At 43.8% G+C, this 19159-nt stretch overlaps 1 protein-coding gene across 8 annotated transcripts in view; it reads right to left on the bottom strand.

Moving 5' to 3' along the window:
- Positions 1-18608, bottom strand: part of ARHGEF6 (Rac/Cdc42 guanine nucleotide exchange factor 6) — a 47832-nt gene extending 29224 nt beyond the window's left edge. For 2 of the 8 annotated variants that reach the window (XM_082323552.1, XM_082323554.1), the window contains exons 1-4: positions 15787-15838; positions 11785-13729; positions 10654-10737; positions 2159-2243 (exon numbers count right to left, since the gene is read on the bottom strand). In XM_082323552.1, the coding sequence (XP_082179678.1) occupies positions 2159-2243; positions 10654-10737; positions 11785-11949 (334 nt within the window). In that variant the 5' untranslated portion in view covers positions 11950-13729; positions 15787-15838. Of the gene's footprint in view, positions 1-1401; positions 1423-2158; positions 2244-5411; positions 5506-10653; positions 10738-11784; positions 13730-15786; positions 15839-18528 lie in introns of those variants that run through there. The other 6 variants (XM_082323548.1, XM_082323550.1, XM_082323551.1 and 3 more) reach the window with 6 other exon arrangements.
- Positions 18609-19159: the final 551 nt, after the last annotated feature.

Below are 19159 nucleotides of genomic sequence, written 5' to 3'. Positions count from 1 at the left end.
AGGAGCCGGTACCAGGCTTGTCCTGATGCTCCATTCAGCTCTTGGCCTCTGGCGAGACAGACAAACCGGACCATCTGCAGTGGCGGTTTGTAGGACACAGGCTTCTCAGGAACTTGGCCAAGCCACCAAAAAGCAAACATTTTAGACATGTATTTATTTTACCCTGTACTTTTCCCAAGGGTGCTCTCTGTCTGAGCAGCTAATTATATCACAGGCATTGCACTTTTTAATATTTAAACAGAGAAAGCATATGTTCAAACAGATGTTTGCTGTGAAACCAAGAAGATTACAGCTTCCTTATAGCCCCGTTGGTAACGTGTGATAGAAACTATTCCACAGCAAAGCCCCGTCCCGAGCCTCGCCCGGTGACTGCACAGACTGGACTGGGACACGGGTGGCTGCAAGAACCGAGCTGGGGCTGTAAATAAGGGGGCTGCTGTGACAACGGCACTGCAGCCTCGCCGCCCCATCGGCACGCACCCCATCACACCCCTCCGGTCCAGCAACGGGCAAGCGCAGAGGCAGTAAAGTTTCTCACTCTTTTTGCTTTCAGAATAATGAAGCTAATGTCAATCATAATGACAGCGTTTGCAAAGGCTACTCCTGGTCTAGGTAACCTGCATTTTATATCCCCCGTCATATTGAACTGCAAGAGCTTTCTACATGGGGTCAGCGGGTGCTGTCATTTAATGGAGCGGTAAGAGGCTGTAAGGAGATGTGCTGATCCTGAATCACCATCGCCGACTTCTAGGGAGCGAGCTGGCGGCAGAGCCGAGCGCTGCCTGCAGAGAGGCAGCCCAAGAACCTGAATTTCTTCAGAGCAGCATTATACACACATGCGTGTGTACACATACATATTATTATACATTCTATGTTATTATTATATTATTATATATATGTTGCTTTTATATAATATATGCATTCTAATAAAATATACAGGTTTATATAATGTACAAATATAGTATATATATTTATATATATGTTTTTATAAAGCCTTGCATCAGAACAGAACAGAGGAAATAGGGAGGAGAGGGTCCAGTCCCAGCAGTGAGGTTGTTTCATTGAACACCCGAGCAGCTTCTATACTAGCAGAAGAGAACCCAAAAGCAAAAACTCAGTTGAAAGAGAAATGAAACAACAGAGAAAACCACCGCAAACCAGATCTAGGCAAAACGCAGTAAGTCAACAGAAAAACCCTCCCATGAAAGGAAAATCGTGGGTTTGGGTTTTGAATTTTTCTCCTCTTAATCGCCTAAAATGTAATCTGCAACAGGGAAATTAAACTCTCCTCCTGGTGCTGGACTTTGGTGGGTGTGCAGGACTCTCTATGCAAATCCACTTGCATGACAGGGGACCGCAAATGCTTTCCACCCTGCAAACCCTTTCCAGCTCAGCACAGACCTGCTCCTCAGCAAAGGGACCCTGGTCCTCTCACTCCTCCCCGGAGCACCATGCTGTCATCATCCTCCCCGCTGAACTTCTCCTTTCACAGCCTATGTGCCTGAACATCAGTTTAAAGAAACCCGCAGGGAACGGCTGCATATTTGGGAGGGAAACAAGAGGAGCTGATTTGCTCTGCTTCAGCAGCCCGCTCCTGCACCCAGGGAGGCAGGACAAACCATCAGCTTGATTCCCAAATCCGGGAGCCTACTCCATGGACCCAGGGAGGGGAGAGACGGAAACATCAATACAATTGACTGAGCATCTGGCAACAACGTTTGTTTTGACATTCAGTAAAGATATTATGCAGATGGATCTGTTTTTCTCTTCGGCTTTAAAACACACTCTTTAAAATCTGACATTTGCATTTTGGGAGGTGCGTGCTCATTTACATCGAGGCTCCTTTACAATGACCTAATTTGAGGTCCCTCAGTACTGCCAAAACTGAGCAGAGGTGCCTTAGCGTAAAGCGATAATCAAGCTCTGCAAAGTGCGGACAGCAACTCTGAAATGCCACATCTAAACCTGGGGTTGGTAGAAGCCTGAAATGTCGATTCCACCGTCCAGCACCAGGCATCGGTGCTGGCAGCACAATTTGCCAAACCTCCAGAAATCATCATAAACTAGCAATTACCAAAAAAAAAAAACCACCACCCATCCCAGCACACATACGAGACAGAATTTGAAAAGATGACAGAAAACCCCCTTTTTTTCTTACCTTCAGTAGCTTTATTTACAGCTGTTAATGTACTCAGGACCTTGGAGAACTGTTCTCCCGTGTACAAATCATGTGGATCAAACACCTGCGAAAGAGGAACTTGGTCAGTTGAGCCCGAAACATCTCACTCCGGCCATCCAAGCAGCCCACGTAGAGGGTGACAGTGAGGATTAAGTAGCCCGTACGCCTCTGCAGGAGTAGGGTGTTTATTCAGGGCTGACAAATCCGCTTTCCTTTAGAGTGAATTCCTGGGCCGCCGGTGGCAGGCGGCGTGGGAAGGGCAGGAGGACCCACCAGCATTTGGAGCGTAACACTGGGGACAGGGAAAGAAGAAATCGGTGCTGCCTGCATGCAAGGGACTCCTCAGAAAACCACGGAGAAGGTTATTGCTTGCCTTGAGGGAAGGAAAGATTTTGCTGCTATTTTTGTTATCGAAAGCTGAAGAGATTGAGGCTGTACATATATATGTATATATACACACACATATTTTCCACAGCAGAAGAAACAAACACACAGAATTTTCTGCTATTGCAATATGGCATATATAATACATTTACTTTTTTTTTTACATGAAGCCAAAACCAGTTATTTTATGTGCAAAAATTCCACTCTAAAGAATTTTGTATTGCTAAACCTCAACAGCAAAACAGATATACATAGTTAGCAAGGACTTATTTCCTATGACTGGTAACCTGTACCTTGTACACCCAGCCCATCAGAAATCACCACCAGCAGAATGAGGGTCAATTTGAGTTTCCAAAACACTGCAATCCCCTCTAACACCAGAGAAATGCCCTCAAGTTCATACAGACTGTACAAATCCTACCATTAATGAAGCAAAGATAAGCGATACAAAAAAACCCCGTTATTGGTACCACCAAGGCACCATCTGCTAATCCCCAAATACACGTTTTCTTGCAGATGGAGACCACAGATCCACAAATCCAATGAACAGGAAAGACGATTTTAAAGCTCTCCTGGCAGACACCACCTACTTACAAACACTTCCAATGCACTAAAGAGTGTATCCTGCTAAATAAGTACACGAGCCATAATTACCCTTAGGGTAGTAGTGCCCTTTAAAATGGCCCTTTCTTGTTTTCCACATATAGCTCCTTGAATACGCTTGGCATATTTCAAATAGGAAGGAGACTGGCCTCTTCCGCAGCCCTGGATGCTCGCGGCATCTCTTCCTTTCAACAGACACATCAATACAGCAACAAAATCCAACACGGGCAGTACAAAGGCTGCTTTTTGTTGAGAATATATTTAAAAACTGACTCAGCCACTCAATACTGGGAGGAAGGGTTTACCCTAAAGAAATTTAATCCACACTCAGAGCAGGAACAGCCTGCCATCATTACAAATATTAAAATCAGTAGCTCCGATTGCATCTACTACTCTGCACATTTTGGGGACATCCCCACCTACCTCAGGCTCTTTCCAAGCTGATCTATCGCCTGCGTTCGTTCGGGTTTGTTCCTTTGGACCACGCGGACCCCATCCCCTCTGCCAACTGGTGCGTGAACTAGTTTTCCTGCCTTGCAATTGCAGCCGGTGCTATCTGAGCATCGCCTCCAGCCCTGAGCAGCGACGTTAGCGTCTCCGTGGAAAGGGAGATGGTAACGGAGAGCCCGGGCGTGCGCTGACCCTGTTGGCAGCCGCTGGAGGCTGCAACGTTACAGTAACGCACCTTCACCCTCCGGCCAAGCAGAAGAAGAAACTAAACAGCGAGGCTGGGGTGTTTGCATGCATCTCTCTGGTGCATCATTTTCTCAGTCATACCCTTTTTCTTCCACTTCAGTAAGTCCAGAAAAACAAGTCCTGCCTTGAATGAATGGCATCTTTTTTTTTTTTTTTAAAGGACCAAAACAGTAAAATACATCCCTGATCCTTCAATGCACAGAATAATGCTGTAAGCTCAGAGCCATCAGACTGACAAAGTCCAGAGGAAAATGGTAGTGGGAGGGATATGCAAAAAATTCTAGCACAAAAGCAAGCAATAACTTTTAAGACTTTTCTTCATGGAGAAATTGTTTGGAATAGCTACTGTGGAACAACGGCTATGTGGAAAACTCTTCTGGATCAGCTACTGTAATGTAAACATACTCTGCAGCTTGTTCCAGAATAAATTCATCATACAGCAAAGTCCTCATCTATGAGCTACAAATTACTTTTTCCAGCACAATCCATTCATAATTCCATTCCTAACTAAAAGACAAGCTGCAAAGCTAGAAGAAAAACAGAGAAGGGAAAGGCTTTTTCACTCTTAGCTCATAGAAGATCAGGTGGACGTAAGCAAAACCCTGCTTAAATCTATGGCTGTCATCTGAAGATCTCCATTAAAATGCTTTTCTGACTTTCAGAGTCACAGACTGCAGCTCCCCTTGGTGAAACGCTCCAGCTGCTCTGACTGGGAGAGAGAAAACCCGCACTGCTGCACCGCCAGTGCTCCTCCGAAAGACAGCGAGCAGGCGAGGAGGGGCCGCTGCTGGCAGGGCAGTGACCAGAAGAGCACCCAGCTTTTCCAGAAGGACGAAAAATCAAACCCAGGTGCGTCTAGCAAGTCAGCAGCACCCAAAATCCCAGTACAGGGATGGGAGGTGCAGAAAAGTTAGGGGAAGCCGGGTTGTGTTTCGAGCCCGAGCTGTTTTATCTGCACAAACTATTTCCACAGTTAGACAAAACCCCGGCAAACCTCAAGCTGGCTGCAAAGCCCAACGCTCGGCGCGACCGCGACCCTTCATCCAAACCCGAGGACGAGGGCAGGAGCCAGACGGTCCCACGCCCGCTGCGACCGCCAGCGATGCCGGCGCTGGCTGCGCCCTCCGGCCGTGCCCCTGCCTCCAGCGGCAGCCAGGCACCGCCGCCTCGGCGGGAAGCGGCCGGCCGGAGCCAGGCAGGCGGCCGGGGAGCGCCTTGCCCAGCCGCAGAGCCGGCCCCGGGGGAGGAGAGGGAACCGGTCCGCTCAGCTCCGGTGCCGCCGCGCTTCCCCCCCCCCCGTAGCAGATTTGCCTTCTGGGCAGCAACGAGCCGCGCTCCGCCTCTGGCGAGCTCGGCGGGGAGACCCGCGGGAGCTGCCCGGTGCGGTAACAGCCGCGGTGCTGCCTGGCGACACCCCCGAGGACCGGCTGGGAAACCCGCGGGGACCACCCGGTGACACCGGCGGGGCTGCCGGAGGACGGGGACGCCGGCGAGGCGAGGCGGGGCCCGGCGGCGGGGCCGGCCCGGTGCCGGTGCCCGCGGTACTCACGGCGGCGGGCGGGCGGGCGCGCAGCCCCGGGGCATGGCGGCGGCGGGCGGTGCTGCGGGCCGCGGGGCGGCCGCTGCGGCTCTGACCCGGAGCCGGATCGCGGCCGGGGAAGGGAAGGGAAGGGGAGGAAGGGGAAGGGGAAGTGACAGGCGGCGCCGCCGCCCCGCTCCGCCCCGCCGCCGGCTGCGGGACGCGGGCGGGAGGTGCGACCGCAGCTCCCTCCGCCGGCCGCGGGCGGGAGGGAGGGAGAGCAAAGGGGAAAGGGAGGTGGGAAAGGGAAGAAGAGAAAGGCCAGGGGAAGGGAAAAGGGAAGGGAAAGGGAAAAAGTAAATCAGGAAAGAGGGGGAAGGGGGAAGAGGAAAGGGAAGAGGAAAGGAAAAGGCAAGGAAAAGGGGCAAGGAAAAGAGACCAAGAAAAGGAAAAGAGGCAAAGAGGCCAGGAAAAGAGGCAAAGAAAAGAGGCAAAGAAAAGGAAAAGAGGCAAAGAAAAGAAGCAAGGAAAAGGAAAAGAGGCAAGGAAAAGAGGCAAGGAAAAGAGGCAAGGAAAAGGAAAAGAGGCAAGGAAAAGGAAAAGAGGCAAGGAAAAGAGGCAAAGAGAAGAGGCAAAGAAAAGGAAAAGAGGCAAAGAAAAGAAGCAAGGAAAAGGAAAAGAGGCAATGAAAAGAAGCAAGGAAAAGGAAAGAAGGAAAGGAAAAAGAACAGGAAAAATGAGGGGGGAAGGATAGGAAAAGAAAGGAAGGAAAATCCAGGCTATTGAAATGGTAACTACAGTGTTTTTGCACCACTGACGAGAAACGCTGCAGAAGGGCCTGCAGATGAGGCACAGCTCCGTCGAGGCAGTGAACTCTCAGAGACAGCATGTCCTCGCCGTGGCGAGCGCGGCGCCTCTGCTGCGTCTGCCCGTCTGTCTGGGGAACGCTCTCCTGCGGGGAGCGTGAAAATCCCCGGGCACTTCAGTGCAACAGCAGGCTGCGGCGCGGAAAGGGAACGAAGCGCTGTACTGACACCCCGGGGGAAGCCCGGCTGTGGGTCCCAACCCCACGCGGGGACACAGGGGTGTCGGAGACACCCCGCACACCTGCGGGCCGGAGGTCTCTGGGACACTGGGTCACTCTGAATTCAGACATACCCATTCCCTAGGGCTTGCACTGGTCGGTGCTGGGCTGGAGCTTTCGCTTTAGACAGTACCCAGCTAGGAAACCAGGAGGGCAGCTAAAGCAAAGCAGGCTTTGGGAGCATATGGACGGGGAGCCAAGGGGGTGATGATTTTTCATCTGCCTTCCCAAGACCTGCATCCAAGTACAAACAGATGGGTGAATGTTGCACCTCCAACTGCAGAAATAGCTTCAGTTCTGCCCGCGATGGCAACGACACGCTGCATGCCCTATGGTCGTTCTGGACAGTCAGGTTTAATCCAGCTATTGATTTATCTTGCAGATACTGTTCTTAGTTCACAAAATTCAGCCCCTTGCCAGAAGTTTTGTGGTCGTATTAGCAATAAAATGCTGCTGCTGAATGAAGGTCTTGTGCTTCTTCAGCAGTAAATGATGCTCCGCTATTGAGCTGCTGTTATTATACGTACAGCGGTGTCAACAGCAAAAGCAAAGACCAACAGTTCCCATTTGTGCCCTCAAGAACAGGCTAGGCCAGGACCTTTCTACCTGATTTTTCTCTTTCCTCATGATCTTTTCCCTGCATCTTGTAAACTAGACTCCACTTGCCCACTGGGCCTGAGCCTCTTGCCTTCCACTTCCCACCTCAACCCGCTTGCATCCAGCTGCCACTGCCTTAGCAATACGCACTCGCTGGACCAGATCTTGGGTCATACACACAGCTCAGAGGTTGAAGCCACAGTGTAAATGAAGCACAACCAGGCTACCCGCGCTGTTCCTCAGTCCAAACCACCAAGGAATCCCCTAAGGACAGTTAAGCTCCAAAGAGGTGCCCACGTCCTCTGCCCAGCCCTCTGTCTCAGCAGAGCTGGGCTGATAGACGTTCTTATGGCTTGGATCAAATTCTAGCACTGAAAAGCAGTCAGGAAATTTTAGACACAGTCTCATTGTTTCACCTAATTACAGCAGTTGTCTAGTTAGGTGTTCATTCCCCTGCTTGCCTTCTTTTTTAGGACTAACACATTCAAAACAGCAAATCTTTGCAGGCTTCACTCCTGGGCTGAAGCTAAGGAAGAGTTTGGTTTTTCATACCCTGCAATGAGATGGACTCTTTTGGCTCACACCACCAGCCTGTAGAGCTGCTGCAACTTAACGGAGCCGCCTCAAAGCAGGAAGGTCACAGAGTGTCCTTCTCCTTCCCTTCCACTACGTCCAAGTCTTTCACTGTTCCTGTAAAATGGGAGAAGGTGCTGTTTGCCTTGCTGTGTCTCTCTTCCACTTCCTAAGATTGAGTTACCAGGACAACAAAGAAGAAGGGTAGGAGGGAAGTGCGTATGTGTAGCTCTGCAGGAGTAACCTCTTCGCATGCCCTCCCACTGGAAGAGATTGGCAAGCAGTATCCGTTCAGTGGAAGCTGGGACTTGGGTTTCAACCGAATGCTGTTGGAAACCCTACCTTCCACACTGGTCACCTTCCCTGCACGCTAGCAATGCTCAGTGATGTATTCAGCTCCAAATGGCAGCTATACAAACATCTACGGCGAAACAAAAATTTAAGGCATAGTATGAGGTTAGCCACTGCTTTGGCAAAGTACGATGAAGGCATGGGGTGCTAGAATGGGATGCTAATGTCACGTATGAAGTTTCTCATGCTTGAGATTTCCCAGGATGAGGCCTTTCGTACGAGTCAGTATCCAGAGTAGAAGTTCTGAGCTCTGAATTTCCTCAGAACATCCTCTTTTGCTCACATCTGCAACAGGAACAGAATCTCTGACCTTAACATGCACTTGTCAGTCTCAAAACAGGAGAAGTGGCTCAGATCCAGTCCCAGGCTACTTCTTCATATCTAAGGAACAAGAGTTCTCTGTGGCACTTGGTGAAGGGCAGAATTTGACAGAACCGCTAGGGCTTTATTGTCAAATCCAAAGTCTGAGTAAGCAGCAGGATGGCAGTCAGGGAATTCAAACCTATTAAGCCAACAGCTTTCCTGATGTTACTCCTTTCTCAAGCTAGGTTACTGGAGCAGAACAGATTTTCCATCCTATGCTCATCTTCCTTAGACATAACACCAGATCACTGCAACTTCCTTGCTGACAGATCTTGGAACCAGAAGGTTCCCTGCCTGTTCTGATGCTCCAAATGTGCTTTCAGAGTAAATGTGCTGCAGAGAAACCCCCTCTGAAGGGCAGTGGCCTTTCCCAAGGCAAACTAAGCATCAGACACGAGGGAGGACCACCTATCGGTATGCTTCTTAGAGTCTCTTTGCCAAGAGGGTCCAAACAGGGCAGCATTTAGAAGGAACAGATGGCAGAGGGTTTTCACGTCTCCTCTGGCTTTGCCTTCAGAGCACTCAGAAAAGCTGGCAATATGGGAGAAGAGCCAGAGGGAAGCATAAGCACTCTGACTTGTGCCATGTCTTGCCCACCATCTCAGCTGTCCTACCTCAAGCGTTCCTCTGCCTGAGGCTACAGGGAGGAGCCAGGAAGAAGCAGAATTCCTGTCTTCCCTTGGCATTCTAATATGACTTAATATTTGGGGAAAAAATTAGAAGAAATCATTTTCATTTCGCTGCAAAATTTAAACTCGAGCATGAGAGATTTGAGCTTTTATTCGGCTTTTGAGGTCTCCTTTCACAGCAACCAAGATAGGGGCAACCACGTGAACACTATGGAAGTTACTGAAGGGTCAGAATATTTCAAAGATTAAGGAAGTTATAAATCAGAAGAAAAAAGAAGTCAGAAACCTTTTCTTAAATTAAAACCAGGGAAGAAAAGGCACAGAGAGGATCAGCACACCACCTGGAGCTGGACACACAATGTTGCTAGTTCCTAGTATCTGAAAATTGTGGAGTGTGACTGCAACATTGCGGAACTGGCTTTCAAAACTCTGAGATGTTAGAGCGCAACAGTTGCGGACTGTTCTCTTGTCCTGTCTTTTAGCTGTTTAAGACTCCTATTTTTTTTTATATTTTCCACTGCAACCATTATGATTAGTTTTCAAATAGAAAAATAAAGTCTCTGAAAAATGGAGGAAATCACATGGCTGGTACCAGAAGACTGGCAACAACTGATTTCTGATGTGATAGGCCTTCAGTGATTCTATATATATCTGCTCTTGAAACTGGGCTGCTGCAGCAGGCGCCGAGAAATGCATTACTGGGAAACAACAGGCTACTGAAACAGTTCTGGAATGAGCAAATTTTCATGCTGGTTAGCTAAAAAGCTCTGAAGAGAAAAAAGGCTCTTTGCTTGTTTAGACCTTCAAAGGAAAAGCGCAGGAACAGAGCTACCATGGGTTGGACTTTGCTCACTGTGGTGCATGAATATTCTGTGTAATGCCCAAGGATGCTGTCCCTGCTTCTGACAGAATTTGTCTTCAGAATATATTGTTTTCCACAATGTTGAGCATATTTCAAACGAGACAGTGATGGCTTTTAGTTACAGGTTTCTTTTTTACTGTAGGAATTTAAGTGTGATACAAAGGTCTTTACATTTTAAATCCATATGCACTGAGTAAAAAATGTGATGGCAAAATTAGCTGAACTCTTTAAGTATTCATTTAGACTCTGATCTTGCAAATATGAGCTATGCTTAAGCATAAGACTCAGCATATAAATAGGATCAGGAATAGCCACTGAAACGGTGTCTTTTGTCTTCATTAGGATTATTTTTATGTGTAAGGATCAATTTAATATTATGTGTTCGGCAGAATGTCACGCAACAGTTGCAAGGGAATAAAAAATACTGCAGTATTAAGAATATTTCACTTTCATATTAAAGCAAGGCTAAAACCTGCCATCCCTTCTCTCTAATAATGAAAAAAAAAATGTAAACAGGTCCACGCTGCTTAACTCCGTTTAGACAGACCTCCTGTTATTGCTGCACGTATTTCTACCTGACCATTTAGGTTTGTCTCAAAAGACGAGAAGGAATCTGTTAAGCTCACAGTCAATACACTCCCTTTCCAAATTCTCCAGACAGAATATTAAATTACCCATGCTCTAATTTATGTTATTAATACAAAAGATGAGGAATGACTACCGATTTCGTCCCTCTGGTTTCTGGCTTCCTTTCAGAAGGCTGATTAAACGAGCATGTTACAACGATAAAAGAAAGGATCCAAGTTGACTTACCTCCACTTTAAGGAGTGCACAGCCTTTCAAGAACTCTTGAATATTACTGATGCAATCAGCTTCATTTTTAGGCTCCAGGCAATACTAAAGAAAGAAAATCCACTGAGATCATTGCATTACCTTCCACATAGCCTCTGTTCAGAAGGCCCGCATGAATATTGACATGTGCGTTTTATACTGAATTAGGGAAGCTTCTTAAGGGGGCGGATGGGGGTGGCAGGCAAGCTGTCGAAGCAGGAAGAAAGAGCCACTGGAGGAAGTGATGCATACATCGCAATGGTCGGCATCTTGTTTTGAATGTCAACATATGACAGTGCCCTAAGTGACAGTGGGAAATGGATGACCTTTAAGAATGCACTGCCCCCAACCATCACATATAAGCAAAAGATAAGGAGCTAGCAAAACTGATTTTTGCATAATAAATAAAGGCTCCTGTTTTACAGGGTGGAGAACCTGGTTTGTTTTTTTTCCTTAATCAAACAGCTTCTCTTCTGTGTTGCCATTTCCTATCTCTCATTGGACTCCTTCCCTTTTTTTCTCCTGCAGTTACTTATCACGCTTTTGGACTGTCCGAATATATGCCTCATAAAATTGTAATAGGAGGTACTCACGTGGCTTAAATGGCTTCAGTACCATGGATTTGCTGGCCTTGGGACAGTTCAAAATGGCATGGATGCAAGGTTGATTATTTATTCCTAACCCAATCTGCTTCTCTAGTGTATTTCCTGACTAACAAAATATTTTACAGTAAGAGTTCTGAAAGAGTGAATATATTTACAGTTGTAATTAATGATATTTACATAAATACAAACTGCATATCCTTCTATTCAAAACCAAGATATTTTGATCCCTGGTAGGCCCGGTATTTCCTGCCACTGAACGAACGCGCGTAACTCGGCCAACTGCAACCTTTTGGGGTTTCTTCTGGATGTAGAGACAAAATCAAAGAACTAAAGCTACAATTTGCGCTCAATTAGATACAACTAGTAACTGAAATGTAAAACATTCATCTCTCCGATACTCCTTGCTCACCTTATTTACCAAAGGAAAACATATCTCAAGATGACCAGGGCAGTATTTTACTGAGTTGTGCTCTGTTTCAGGCTAGCAAAATACGTCTTAGAGAGTTACCTTTTCTGCAGATCCCGGAAGAAGCCGATTAATGAGTTTACAAAGCACAGTTCCATCTTTCAGAGAAGTTTTCAGGAACTCCTCCGGATCATCTACTATTTTCTTAGGGGAATTTAAAACTCCTAATGAAATAAGCCACGTTACAATTTGCTCTTCTGGATTCATCGCGGAGAGTTCTGCCGCCAGCGCAGTTCTCCTGTGCAGCAGCTTGCTGGAACCCACATCCGTGATTACATCTTCCTGCCTCTGCTGCTGCTTGCAGAGCTCAAGTGTGAAACTACTTTTTTTTTTTTTCTCTCAGCACAGAAATTCACCAAATCTTAGGCACCAGAAGTACTGTTACTCTAAGGTAAGAATTTTTTTTAAAAATAAAATAGTTTCTAGCACTCTGTTAAAGAAAGACAGTGAAAGCGGATCTTTAACTACACATTTTCAACATTATTGAAAATAGATGTATTTATGTGGATACTTTTTCCACCAAAAAGATCTTACCTAGCGACTTCCTCCGTGTGCCAGCTGGCATGCTAGCATCTGGTAAAATTGGTCTTAACTGGTGGCTATTGCCCAAAGAAGTAAATGTAAATTTGTCTGCAGTACTGTAAATGATGAGGTATTTGCAGCATTAAAATTTCACAGTGAAGACGATTGGGGGGAAACGTCACACTAAATAAGCATTTAACTTTTTTGGGGAAACATCACACTAACTTTAAATAAACATTTAACTTTATGGGGCAAACCTAGTTACTAGAATTGCCTTTTATAGTAGTTTTCCATTTTTAAGATCTGATTTTTGCAAATAAATTCTGATCATGCATTTTATGTAGAAAAAAAAATGGTTTTTCCCAACTATTTTATAAAGGAAGTGCACATATAATCAAAAATGCTTTTTTTGGAAGATGATAATCTCTCAAAACAAACATCTGGATAACTTTGAAAAGTTCATAAATTTAAGCTATCCAAAGCTAAGAATGAAACTTTCCAACTATTTTACTTGTCGTATTAAAATGTCCTTTTCCACCAGCTCTGCAGGATCCATTTTATGGAGTAGTATTAGTCTTTCACCCTGCTCTGGGATAGTATTAACCATCATTATTCATCGTATCAGTTTAGAAAAGTCCAGTCATCTTGCCATTTTCTTCTCCTTTTTAACTGTCCTTTCACCAGAACAGATGGAAAATGAAGCAATTCTCCGTTTGTGATGCCAGAGAAGTTGGAGCATCATGGACTGAAGCAATACAACAGGAACAAATTATCCTAGAGACCAGAATTTCTCAGTGACAATATTCTGAGCCAATTCCTAACCCTGTTACTTGAAGCAACTGTTTTCAAGCCATCAGCACTCCCAGACTCCTTAGGCTGGTAATTTAAAGGGTAGGGAGAAGCAGAACAGCAAAAGGATAAATTATATACAATATAATATGCATGGGTTTGTGTCTCCACTTTCCAGGTCTTATGACTGGTACTGGGACCTGCGTAAGGATCATTTTTAACAGCCACCAGTAAGAAATCAGAATTGCCCTTTTAGGGTTAGACAAGACTTTTGACCTTTATGAGGACACGGGGATGAGTTCCAGCTCTCTGCTGTGTGGAAATACTAGTAACACATAGCTGCAGCCAGTGCGAACGACAAAGCCGGCTGAAACTAAATCACACAACTCATTGCCATCTGGTGAAGTACATCTACAACTATCCATATGTGTGCAAAACATTTCAAATTTATGACTAATTACAAGAACTTTAAGGTTTTTTTTTTTCTTTTTCCAGTTCTCATGAGCACTATTTTGTAGAAGTGCGTACTTGCAGTCTCCGCTTTTCGTAGCTTGCTTGTCCTTTTTCCAAATCTGTAGTAGGCAAGACAACTGGTAATGCTCATTCATCTACTGGGGACAATCATTTGTGTATGGAAGACATCCACTTCAGTCATCTCATCAGAACATACCAGTTTCTGATGTAAAGAGCAAGAGAAATATTTCAACACAGGGAAAATGACACACCTGATTCATTAAACTGTTATAAACCTGAACACAGAAGAGTAAGTCACCCACTCCCTCCTCTAAAGCAAACCTTTTCTTGTGTCGGTAGGCAGGTTTAGTTTCACGACTATTTCACGTGCAGCTGTTGCAGCTAAGCAGATGTTAATGGTTGCAACTACAATTAAATGAATATACTTCCCACATCTTGAACACTTACCAACTGCTTGAAAGACCTGGAGACCTATGCATATTCAGAAAGCCCCGAAATTTAAGGCATTCCTGATTAGCCACCTCAAGGCCAACCTTACATCTTTCAGAAAGGACCCATCTAAAAATGCTCCGGGTTGTTCACCCACCCCTACACTAAAATGAATTCTGTGGCAAACCCAGGGTATAAAGGTATAGCCACCAAGCAAGGAACAGCTTCTGGTCTGGTCTTTGGGAAAGACTTCCTTTGGTTATTTACTGACAGGGAGAAATCAAATGAATTGTCAATCATCTCTTGCAGAGCCAACCTCCATCCCCACGTTACAAATACACTTTTATTTGCAGCCTGATTTGCACCAGCAATGACTACATAGCACAGTATTATTTAAAAAGAAGGGAGGGGGCAGTGGTTTATGCCCAATTCGCAGAGGACTCTGATGGCACATACATCAGTAACAGCATGGCAACAGGAGCAAGTTAAGCACAGCATTCAGACGTTCGGAAAACATTCTAGAGCGATTCTCCTCAAAGTCACTCACTGTCACCTAACTTGCTTGTTTTTTCAGCATAGAGGGAAAACGCCCAATACAAAGAACAACACTGGAGTATTTTCCTGCTGCAGAATCTACCATGCCTTACATTTAAACTAGTGACTTTCAATGATGACATTGGAGTCAGCGCATGAGCTAATTCACGTTGGCGGTACATTCTCGTTATTTAGCATTTTAGGCAGGTATCAATCTTTTTTCGTATGATAGCTCGTATGTTGGCATTATGTTTTAGTTACGGTGATCTGTTTTAGCCTAAACAGCAGTACCCAGACCATAAAGCTACTGCTGAAAAAGGAGTCTCTTAATATTACAGCGCATTATTCTTTCTGGCAGAAGATACACTCTCTGAGACCACTTTGTAACAATAAACATCCATCAACACGTAACACTCGTAATCTTTTCTACCATGCAAGTGTTGCTGAGTAACAGGTATTTTATTTTCATTTAAAAAAAAAAACAAAACCAAAACCCATAATGCTTTTTTTAACAGTAAATTTATTCGCCCTGGGAAATACTGCAATTCTACCCATCCGCTACATACAGGCAGACTTACTCCTAGAATCTGCAGTCCATAATGGAAGTTTAAACTGATATTCTTATCCCAAAACCCAAAGGTAGTTTTAAATCCCTGGACAAGGTATGCATGCTTTTTCTTCTTTAGCTCCTCATTATAAACTGACCGTTAGCTGTTTAAATGAGATCAGTTTATGTATACCACAGAAGTCAATATAAACTTCACTAGCCATGACTGTTTAAGTACTTCAGTCAATCTGAAGTTAGTTTTCTACGTGAAATACTGGTGCCTGAGGATTCCTCTCTCACACACTGGCACGTCATCATACACGTAAGACAAAAATGCATCAAAACCAAGGCAAAGTTTTGAAGAAAGCATCTTGCTGCAAGAGATGCAGTGCTGTCTCGAGTTTTGCAAGAAGCCAGTACATACAAACCCACCAATTATTCTGGGGATTTATCACTAATATTGCCTCAGTACATCAACACTTCCTTCCTCTCATCCAGAAGGCCTGGAGGATTATAAAACTGTTAATGTAAGAACACAGTAAAACTTTTCATGGTTTCTTGGTAAAGAAGAATTTGTGACAATTTAGACCTCTGTATTTTAGAGGATTACAACTCACTTTTATATAACTTGCTCTTTTTTTCAGCATAAATGGAGAGCACCCTATGTAAAGGGCAACCCCCCGAGTGTTCTTCTGCTGCAGAACCTACTGATGCATGTATACTGAGACTAAAAAAAAAAAAAAGCTCACTCTTGACTCTTGGAAGACGTTAGCTATGGCAGACAGCAACTGAGTTCCACCTGAGATTTTTTTTTATATCCAAGAGATTAGTAATGCTACTTTCAAAGGCAATTCCTGAATGATGACACAACCCTCTAAAACAAATACTGGGTAACACTGCACTCAAAAGCCAAGCTGTATCAGTTGCATTTCGTTATCCTTCGATTTTCCAATGCATATCCACTGCTGCACTGCCTTCTTCTAGTCACCATAACTGAAAAAAGAAAATGCAAGTTAGTACACTCTCAGAAACCAAGAGACAGACAAAAAAGCTAAATCATTTTTGAGTTGGCTGTTTTTATATACACAATGCACACGTTTGGATTATATTCAATTTGTCCCTACAGTATGAATACACCAATAGCCAACTACAATAATCAAAACGATCTGAGGACTACTTATATTAATGCACCCTTCTTGCACAACACTGTCTCCACAGCAAGTACTAAGTAAAGCCTCTGTAATTCCTGTGCATATCCCCCTCTGAACTCTTGCCTACCACAGAATCCCACTAGCTCCTGACCATCCTGGCATGATACTAACGAGTCCTGTAATAAACTGGTATACACACTGGTGTTAATTTGTAAGTAATGATGTGCTATAAATTAAATAAAACTTGTGATCAAGAGAAGGTGAACGGCTTGCTGAATTAGTACAATTACATTCTTTTTTTTTTACAAAGTTAGTATTACCTTTCCTGCCATTTGGTCAGTTCTATTTACTGCTCCCTAAACTAACATTGTCACCATGCCTGTTAAGAATTTGAAAATGTTTATAAACTGCAGAGTAGGCTGAGAAAGTGTGCTTTTATCTTTAATATCTTAATTAATTACAACATGGCCCACTACCACCAGTAAGTGACAGAACACATCTAGTGAACTGAGAAAAAAGCACTTAATTTTCCCAAGAGAGAAGCTTTTTCACTTGCCAAGGGTTAATTAAGCTTCAGCTTCCCAGCTAATACAGACAACTGAAGCTAACATGGCACATATATACAAAAAAGCTGAAAACATTCTGACACAACCTGTGTGATTTGGCAAAACCTTTTAAAGTCGCCTAGGATGCTGCATATTAAAGACAGTGTTCCATTTCTTTTTTAGAGGATTCACGATCTGGATCAGCCTCAAACTGTAAATTTTAGAACTTGACTCCTGCTAATTTTTTGCAGGTTGGTGGGGGAGCAGGGGAGAAGAGCTTACTTTTAGACATATTTCCCTAAGCCACTTTGGTGCCATACTACTGACATCAGGGACTTTTGAATGAAAAAAGGTTATTTTTTTTAATCTTTAAAAGACACCTATGTTCAAATGGTGTCCTTTCCAATAGGATTTGTGATTTAAATATTTCAACAGTCACGCTTAAGAGGAACACAAAGATACATAACACTTTTTTGGTTGGTTGCAATTTTATCAAGTGACAGAAAAATAAAAAGTTTGTCAGGTAGCAGCTTTTATTTAACTAGATGCTTCCTTTTCTATTCCTCAGAATAGAAAATACCCATGATGCTTCTGTATTTGATCTGAAATACAATCCAATACCCTGAAATAAAAGCGTATTTTTAATTCTTTATCAAGGTAACAGTAGCAATTTACCAGGAGTATTTACAAAATATTACTGTCATGTTCTGACAAAAGCACTGCACAGATATTTAGTTGCTGTTGCTGAGACTCTAAAAAGAATAAACTCTAAGCCAACTGAGATTACAAACATCACACGGCATGCAACTGAACCTATCCTTCACACAAAACGGAACTTCCCTGAAATCAGTGACCATGTGTTAGATGAACACTGTACCATCTACAGCTTTTTCTTTTCACCATTTCAAAGTTGGTTCTCAAAAGCAGTATTTTAAACTAACAGCAAAATATGTTCTTACATTTACAGAGTACTTTGAAAACTAATTAAAAATTACATAAAAAGTACACACACTTCTTACGTAAGTACTTCCCTTAGGAAAGGGATGTGCCCTTATCCTTCACTCTATACCAGCTTTTAACAGATTTTGCACACATTAGAAGTTATTTTTTTTTTTTACAGTAACAATTACCAAGTAGAAAAGTTTTCCAAAAAGCTGTATTAGCATGACAGCCACTACCACTTCCCCCCCGCCCCCAGTGAGTTATCAGAGAAACAGAAGAGACAGTCACTCTTCCACATGAAGTCTGAAGGCAGTTGCGCCTACATCTACTTGAAAAATAATTTTAATAGGGTAGGCTTCAAAGTCATGAAACACATCTGACCTACAAAGTTTAAAACCGTTCTGAAGATGCCTAGAAGTCTGCAATTCAATCCAAGGACCTCTGCAGAGATTAGTTCCTAATCAAAGACTATATTCGGTATAATCATTAAATTGCATGTTCTGCACATTTAACAAGACTGATTAAATATCTGTACTGACATTATTCCAATTCAGATTTTTATGGTGTGGTCTCATGAAGATTCCTACACTAAGTACTCTCTGCAGCATGACTTAAAGTGCATTTGTAATCATATTTGATGTTCAGCCATACCAAAATTGGACCAATTTCTGCACATGAGAAGTCTCTCGCTGTCATTCCTAACTTGGTAGGCTTAAAAAAACTACTTAAATCTCCTCCTCCAAAATATAAACAGAAGTTGAAAATATTATTTGAATGTCCATCCAAATCTATAAACACAGAACCACCAGAAATCTTCCTTCCAGCTACTACACTAGTGTAATATTTACCTTACGTATTGGTACAGGCACCACGCATCTCTGCCATCGACACAGATGAACCAGCATTACTTCAGTGGTATCTTCCAGAAGTTATCACCCTGCAATCAAGAGAAGATACAGCAAATTGAGAAAAGTACATTTTACAGCACGAGCCAACCTAGTGCTTCCCCCCCATTTCAAAAAAGTCACAAGCTTGGTTTTGCAGATTATTCTGTTGCAAGTTTTACTACTTCTCTTTTAAGTGGTGGAGGATTCACTGGCTTGGAATGGACCGGAATGGCTTAGTGATAGGTTGCATGGCTTATGGATTCTCATTCCTTTTCAATGGTGCACTGCCATGTTAAATCCATAAGTTGAATGACAAAATTTACTGAGGACTAAACAGTAGTACAAAGCTTTTGGGTTTGTGCCTTTTTTTTTTTTTTTAGTTGGAGGTCTTCGCGTCTACTATATTCAAGAGCATCTTTTGAACTTCATGGCTTTACCTGAGTCATAACAACTTGCCACAGGTTCTGCCACATGTACTAGATATCCCTGTAACGCAGTGTCAAACTAAACAGAGTCAGGCATCCAACTAAACGTCAAGTTTGCAATGGCTTGCTTCAAACTCCCAATAGCCGAGCTGATATTTGTCAATCTAAACCA

Source organism: Platalea leucorodia (assembly GCF_965183815.1).
Source record: "Platalea leucorodia genome assembly, chromosome: 10".
Taxonomy (NCBI): domain Eukaryota; kingdom Metazoa; phylum Chordata; class Aves; order Pelecaniformes; family Threskiornithidae; genus Platalea; species Platalea leucorodia.
Note: the sequence above shows the minus strand (reverse complement) of the source record. Positions and strands in the feature narration are given on the sequence as shown.